The sequence below is a fragment of the Phodopus roborovskii genome, unplaced genomic scaffold, assembly GCF_943737965.1.
Source record: "Phodopus roborovskii unplaced genomic scaffold, PHOROB, whole genome shotgun sequence".
Classification (NCBI taxonomy): Eukaryota; Metazoa; Chordata; class Mammalia; order Rodentia; family Cricetidae; genus Phodopus; species Phodopus roborovskii.
In genome coordinates, this window is record NW_026126407.1 from 21,936,632 (window position 1) to 21,944,061 (window position 7,430).

At 42.3% G+C, this 7,430-nt stretch overlaps 1 protein-coding gene across 2 annotated transcripts; it reads left to right on the forward strand.

Annotated features, from left to right (window-relative positions):
* Nucleotides 1–3,031: 3,031 nt before the first annotated feature.
* Nucleotides 3,032–7,430, forward strand: LOC127219766 (protein RoBo-1). 2 transcript variants are annotated; one of them, XM_051181534.1, is made up of 6 exons: nucleotides 3,032–3,173; nucleotides 3,672–3,761; nucleotides 3,952–4,065; nucleotides 4,463–4,621; nucleotides 5,384–5,524; nucleotides 6,655–7,430. In XM_051181534.1, the coding sequence occupies exons 2-6, from the start codon at nucleotides 3,689–3,691 to the stop codon at nucleotides 6,843–6,845; spliced, it is 678 nt and encodes a 225-aa protein (XP_051037491.1). In that variant the 5' UTR covers nucleotides 3,032–3,173; nucleotides 3,672–3,688; the 3' UTR covers nucleotides 6,846–7,430. The 2 variants fall into 2 exon arrangements, with proteins under 2 accessions (XP_051037491.1, XP_051037492.1); XM_051181535.1 differs by lacking the exon at nucleotides 3,032–3,173 and having other exon boundaries at nucleotides 3,611–3,761.

Consider the following 7,430-nt stretch of genomic DNA (forward strand, 5'->3'; position numbering starts at 1 on the left):
CCCCTCAGTTAATTGGTAACTCAAAATTAACTACTAGTTACACAAAGAGGTTTATTAAACTGAATCAATAAGGAACCATAAAATACAGTCTTCGGCTATGACTTTGACCCTGGGAGAGGGTGTAAGGACAAGTGTGATAGGATGGGAGTGTGTGGGATTGGGGCCACATTATGAAAAGTCACAAGGATTCCTTCTTAGGAAGACAAGATTCAGATTAACCCTTTGAAAAGCAGCTGTTTAAAAAGTAAGCAACCACCATTATAGTGAAAGACTTGCAGAGCGTGGACCTTCATGCTCCCACACAGGAGAGGTGACATTCATTCATGAGAAGTGGTCTTGATATAAAAGCATGAGGACTTTTAATTCCAAGTGCACTGGGGTCTACAGTCCTACACTAAGCAGGGGTAGAGGACTGAGGACCCTGAGGGCAGAATTGAGATAGCTTTTATAGGATTTACAGCAAAGCTAACAAGGCCAGTTTTAAAGCTAGCCTGTTATTTTCACTAGGCCTAAAAGCAAGGTTTAAAACTTGGATGGTTAATAAGGTTTCCTAGGTTACAGAGATTCAGAGATTGTATAGAGTAAAAAAATTTTTCAAGGCACCTGTTTAGTGCACCTGCAAGGTTAGGGTTTTTTTTTTTTTTTTTTGTTTGTTTGTTTGTTTGTTTGTTTGTTTTTTCCTCTAGGACCAGTGGGCTCAGTGGCCTTGAACTTAAAATAATGGGGGAAGGAAGAATGTACCCTCCAGTCAGGGAGTTATCTATATCTATTGGCAGAAGCACCTGTTCTTTCTAGTTTTTCCTTCTTGCCATGAGTCCTGTATTTTTTAGTTATTAATTTTTTTTATGGACAGGATGACCCATAACAATTCCCAGACTGTTGTTGTGGATAACAGCATTCCTCAGAAACTAGGTGGTTATGAATAATAATAATAATTTCCAGAAACCAGGCATTGTGACCAAGCTATTTCATGTGTTTTCTTTTTCCTGAGCTTTGTATGTAACTAGGGTGATTTTTAAATACATGTTGGTGGATTTTTAAAATTTTTAACTTTTAGTGGTCATTAGAGAGTTAGGCTGTATTTTTATCCTTTCAGTAGCAACTCTGAGTTTTTGACACCCATAGGTCCTGCTGACCTAGTGTGTATATGGGGCCACATCTTTGCTTCCCCAATTCCCGGTGCAGGTCTGAGACAGCTGCGGTGGCAGCTTCTGTGAGGGGGAAGGATTCTCACAAAACTTTCAAATTATAAACATTTCTGTACTTTCTCCTGCTTTACTCCAGATATCCTGGCTATTAAAATATACTCAAGTAAATATACAATCATCTGACTAATATTTCCCTGTCTCATATCTCTAATTGTATACATTTTTATTCTCAAGGTTAACTAAATCCCTTCTTTACCATCTGTCTGATATTTCTGTTTCACATCTACAATTATATACAATTTTATTTCTGACATACGTCACCCATCATTTCTGTTCCTTGTTTTCAGCCCCAAGTTCGGGCGCCATATGCCGGCGAGTGGTCTTTGCGGGGCTGCAATTGGAGCCAGTTGAGTGGCCCCAGGTCCGTACCTGAGTGGGGGAATGTGGATGAGGGAAAGGCTAGCTGTAGACAATAAAGAAAGACAAAGAGACTGAATAAAGGTCAGGAGGGCAGATCAGTCAATACTGAAATGCCAAGAGTTTATTTTTTGCTACTCTTAGGTGGCAAACAGGGGAACACAGTATCATGTATACAGAACAAATAGACTTTTCATCCTCAATTATTCTAAGGGTTCAGTAACCAAACTTTAGTTCTAACTTCTTGTTCCCTAGTTTTAAGGTCAGGAGTAGCCACACCTCAGATTCAGCTTCTCCTTCCTTAGCCTTGACAGTCAGGAGTAGCCATACCTCAGATTCAGGTCTGTTGTTATTTAGACTAAGACTGCCAAAACATCCTTCTGAAGCCACACCTTTGACCTTTAGGTCTTGTGGCTTGCTGACAGCTTTGAACTCTATGTGCCAAGATGGAGTGCAGCCATCTTTATGGGCACCCACAGAAAAAGGCCTTGGTTATATTTTGGGGAAGAATATAGAGCATGTCTTAGCTGCCATCCCATAATCTTGAGCAATGGTTCAATTTCTAGCCAGGAACTGAAGTAGACTTCATCAAGGAACCCATGATGTCTTTACTTGGCATGCCTTGAGACTGTGGCAAGTCTCTCCCAGCTCATGTTTCTGTTTCCCCTGAAATATTTTCTCAACTTACTTTGAACACTAAGAATGCATCCCCCACAATTTTAGGCCTGTGCAGAAATTCCAGGCAAGTTTCTGCTAATCTCTGTGACCATCAGGGTATCCTTCCTCATCCCTTTACCTGTGATACGGTCAGGTGTCCTTGCTCACTCCTTCATCTCTATGACAGATAGGGTATCCTTTCTCATCCCTTCCACACTCCAGCCTCTGGGGCATATAGACATCCCATTCCTTCCCTGTGACTCGCACCTTCTTCAAAACTCTGCATACTGATTTCTGAAAGGGTTGGGAGTGGTGGGGGGATTCTCTCTGTCCCTGGCACCTGAATTTCAAGAGAACATGCCCAAGTTCTGGATGATTAGAAGAGACTAGAGGAATAGTGATTTCCCTAGCTAAACTCATGTCTCCGTTGCAAATAAGAAGGCTGGTGAGCTATGCCCTAGCAAGAGGCTGGCATGAAAATAGATGGGAAACGTAAAATTGTAGAGAAGCATACCCAGTTCCTTCTAGGCAGAGAAGTATATGAATTCCAGGGTCTGACTCTAGGAAGAAATGAATGATTGGAAGAGGGAACACTAGGAAAGGCGAGGATGGTTATTACATACTCCAAACTTGCTGTAGCTTGCCTCCAGCACAGAGGCATTATACCTCCACTACTGTCCCCCAAGGCCCTACCAACTGGAAGTTCGAGAATACTTGTTCTCATGGTATCACTTTCGTTTTCTAGAAAATCAGTAAGCTCAGTGCACTTGGCTTCATGTCAAAATACTATCTGCAGTAGCTTAATTGCCAGGCAATAGTCCTCTGGGCTATAAGAGTCAGTGACAGTGAGAGCAGAGAAAGTAGTGTTTCTTTCTTCCTCTCTCTGGTGAGATCACTGGCCTTCCTCTCCATCTCAAGGCAGACCTTTCAGAAGAGCAAGACTACTCCTTGGTGAGTGTTTCCAGTGTGGGCTGTGATACTGGTGATGGTGGACAGCTGTTAGGGGGAAGGTGGCTGTGGAAGTGATGATTCCTTAACTAACGGGCTGATTGCTCTTAAGAACCATGGCCCAGAACTTTCTAGTACATAGAGAGCCTCCACCTGCTCCCCAGAGGAGTGGTTTCTTGATTTAGCCATTTCAACTGTGGAAGGAGACCTATGCCCTCCAGACCCATGCAAGAAGAATCCCTCCTGGGTGAAATCCTTCTCTGGGAAGGAAGACCCTCTCAGTAGCCCCCATGCCTTGATAAAGGATGTGGTGTCTTTTCCAGTTTTGCATCCTTCCAAATGACCACATCTAGCATCAAGGCAGTGTTCGATAAAGTTCGGCTTTCAGAAAGAATGAGTGAATGAACGCATGGACAAACAACAGTCTAGAGTGTTGGTGGCTGGATTACAGGTCTGAGCCCCATAGTTCTGTCCCATTGTCATCTCTTGCATCTCATTCAGTGTTCTCAGAAGTCACCATGGCCTGGTCCTACAGCCTGAAGAACCTCCTCACAGTCTTTGGTGTTACCATCTTAGCTGTGGGCTCTGTGGGTAAGAGTAAACAAGGCATTCCTTTCTCCTAAAGGGGGGGTGGGAGGTGAGCAGTCAAGAGCCTTGGGGAGATAACCAACCACATGGGACTCCAGTGGTCTGTCTAGCCCCTCATGGCTTGACTGTTAAGAAACATCAACTACACGTCTCTGGGATTACCTTTTAAATTATGTACATTTCTTCCTTGCAGAGTGTTACCAGTGTACAGTACAAGAATGTCAAAGTACATCATGTCCTGGGAATACAAATGTTTGTACAGCCACTAATGGCTGCTTCAACCAAATACAGAAATTTGATACACCATGTAAGCCAACTCTCACACCTTGAGAGTCCTCTGGTTTATCCTTGATTCCTTTCCAGGATGAGACTGGGCGGTCTGGGGTTCTGTGGTGTGGTGTAGATGGAGCATGTGTTTGTTGTAGGACATGGATTCTACATGATGAGGCTCATTCAGGTGTCACTCCATTCTTGCTTTTACAGTTTCGGGGATTAAACTCTGGGCATCACTCATGCCAAGCAAGTACTCTACCACCAGTTACTCCCTTTGTAGCAAATGGTCCCTCTGTTGGTTCATTCTTTGAAACAGTCTGTTGCAGAGGGACTCTTGGAAAAGTGCAGTACTCAAGGCAGAAGGGATGAAGGAAAGGTTATTTACCATGAGTTAAGGAGGAAAATATACTTAGTGGTTCAATTTTCTGCAGCTCTGTTTACAGACCACGTGTTTAAGCAAAAAGGATGTACCAAAGAATCCAGCTCATGTAGTAATCACTCATTCTCAGCAACTCTGGGGGATCAAAGGAGATTTACTTTTGAAAACCGTTGCTGCAAAACTGATCAGTGCAACAAAGATGACATAACATGTGAGTACAGCTTGTATCTGTGCCCAGCACCTGCTCAGGGGTCCTCTGCCTTTCCATAGGTCCTCTGTTGATGGGTTGCAGCCCTGATACTTGTATTCCCTTTTTTGCTTGAAGCTTCCATTTGTAAGGGTCTGGTTTGGATGCATGTCTTTCTCTTAGGTATGTGTATACACACTTGCATACACAGACTTAGTGGCACCTGGGCAACAGTAATTGGTTCTGGGCCTATTCTTTAAAGAGGTTCATTGATATATAGGTTTAAGTGCTTTGCTCTCTGCTCCTCCAGTCGAGAGAATTTCTTCACCTTATCTTGGATTTCTTATCCTTATCTTGGATTTTTGTATTGTTGAGATGGTGTCTTGCATGTATCCAGGCTTGTATCACTGGGATCAGGTAAACATCTTGCCTCACCCTCCAAGGTTGGAGCATCTGGGAGTATAAGAGTGCATGACCACACCTGGCTCATTTCTTACCTTATGAACAGCGTTTGTTTAGAAACCAGATGATCTGTTTTTTCATTACCTAGAACTTTTTATTCAGGGCAGAGGACAGAGTAACTGACAAAGATGAGGACAGCACTAGGTTTCTATGACACCCTTCAGTGCACTTACATACCAGTCTCTTTCTCCTGGGCCTCCTTCTACCACAATGCGTTTTGGTAGGATCATGGGGGGAAATACTATATTAGATGATTAGTAGATAGGTGTATTCTTGGCTGTTCTGCCTGTTCCCCAAGGTGAAAACTTTTGTCTCTCAATTCAGCATCTCCATCTTCCCAAGCCAATGGTGTTGAATGTCCTGCCTGCTACAATGAGAAATCCCTGTCGTGCTCTTCAGTTACCACCATAAAGTGCACAGGGAAAGAAACTAAGTGCATTGAGTTTAGTGGCAGCACCCTCGCAGGTATGAGTACGTCCTCTAACATTTTTATGTTCATACCCTTGCTTCTTCTCCTCCTCCTCCTCCTTCTTCTTCTTCAAGAAAATGATTGGTACACTTGAAGGGTATAGTGCACCACTGTTTACTTCTGTATACCTGGAGCTTAGCCCCTGAAAATAGCAAGCATTCATTACATCCCAGGTTCTGCAGGTCTATCTAGAATCTGAGCCCTGTACTGTTTCTGGTTCTGGCTCAAAGTGTCTTCCTGGGCTCTGTGAGTTGTCAGCAGGCTATGGTCCTTCAGATGCTCAGGGTGTCTCCTGGGACTGTATCAGTTGTCAGCCTGGATTGTGTTCCTTCAAATGGAGGATCTGCTTTCTAGTTTACTCACAATTTGGGTGGTGTCAATTCCTCTTTATGCAGTGGCCTCATGACATATCAGCTGACTTCCCTCCAAGCTAATGATGAAATGAAAAGGCACCAAGTGAAAAAGGACCTGTAGATTTTAGTAGTCTAATCTCAGAAGTGGCATGCCATTTCTGCTCCTATATGTTGTTTTTTAATCTTTTAAATTAAAACTTAAATTGTAAAGAACTTACAAATGAAAAACATCATGAAGTGAGATTAGCCAGATCGAAAGATTACACATCTCAATGAACTTCCATCTATACAGTTACAGGAGTCATTCTGAATCTGTGGGGACTTAGACTGAATTTTACACTTTCACCATCAACTATAGCTGTATGCACTTACACTGTCACACACACACACACACACACACACACTGAGCAAGCAAACAAACAAAAAAAAAACAACAACAACAAATCTAGGACAGAATCAAAACTGGAAAAAGAAACTCACTGCATAGCCTGTCATGACTCTTGTGTCTGTATGTCATCCTTTCTTAACACCTATTGCTATAGACCCCTCTCAAGAGTCATATCTTGTCCCTCTTATCCACCTGTATCTTGTTGACCCATCGACCAATCCTGATTCAACGTGAGTGGGTCTTACAGAAGGCTACTCTGTCAGCTGCTGGAATGAATTGGGGAAGGTTTGCCTTAAAAGGTGCTTTCCACACAGAGCAAAGGGTAATGAGGAGAAATGAGAGGGAAATGAGAATATTAACTCCTGGATCTTTCTTTGCACAATAGGACTTTCTTCTTTACTGCTGTATGGGAAGGGCTGTGCAACCGAAAATGCCTGCAATATGCAACAGAATGTCCTCAATGGCATACAAATCAAAACCTCATGCACCTCGCCTGTTTCAAACAATGGAAACCCTACCCTCAAATTAATGTCATCATTTCCCATTGTTCTGCTCCTGCTGAAAGTCTTGCTTTGATCACCCAAGGACTGGCAATCTCACAATCCAATGCACAGGGACCCATCAGCATACTTGGATGGCTGACAGAACAAATAAAAGCTGAGGATTACTTCTCTGTTCTTTATGTGAAAACATATATCCAGTTTTGTAATATCAGGAAATATACAGAGATGACAATTTCAACATTTTCCCTCTTCTCCTTAATATATAGTACTAGAAGTCCTAGTCAGAGCAATAAGGCAAATCAAATAACTAATTAAATATATTTAAAACGGAAGGAAAGAATAAAGAAAGGTGAAAAAGAAAGAAAGGTAGGGAAGGAAATTTATTTATATTGGAAAGAAATTTGTGAAACCACTAGAGTAAACATATGTATGTGCATGTGTGTGCACATCTATACATGTATGTATATGATAGTGGAGAGAACTCTGGAAGTATGGTGCTACTGAGACACAGTTCTATACACTTTTTGGTGTTTGCCCAAGAGGGTCCTGTCTTAGTCATGGTTTCTAACAACTTGGGGAGAAAAGGGTTTTTGTTCAGCTCATAACTCTCAGATTACACACATTATTGGTCTTTCTTAATTTGATTAAAAACAGTTAA

What these genes read in the sequence shown, in the direction of transcription:
- LOC127219766 (XM_051181534.1), top strand. Translation starts at nt 3,689, where the DNA reads ATGGCCTGGTCCTACAGCCTGAAGAACCTCCTCACAGTCTTTGGTGTT. An exon ending in ACAGAAATTTGATACACCAT is followed by an intron (nt 4,066 to 4,462) that starts GTAAGCCAACTC and finishes AATTTTCTGCAG; the next exon opens with CTCTGTTTACAGACCACGTG. An exon ending in TAGTGGCAGCACCCTCGCAG is followed by an intron (nt 5,525 to 6,654) that starts GTATGAGTACGT and finishes TTTGCACAATAG; the next exon opens with GACTTTCTTCTTTACTGCTG.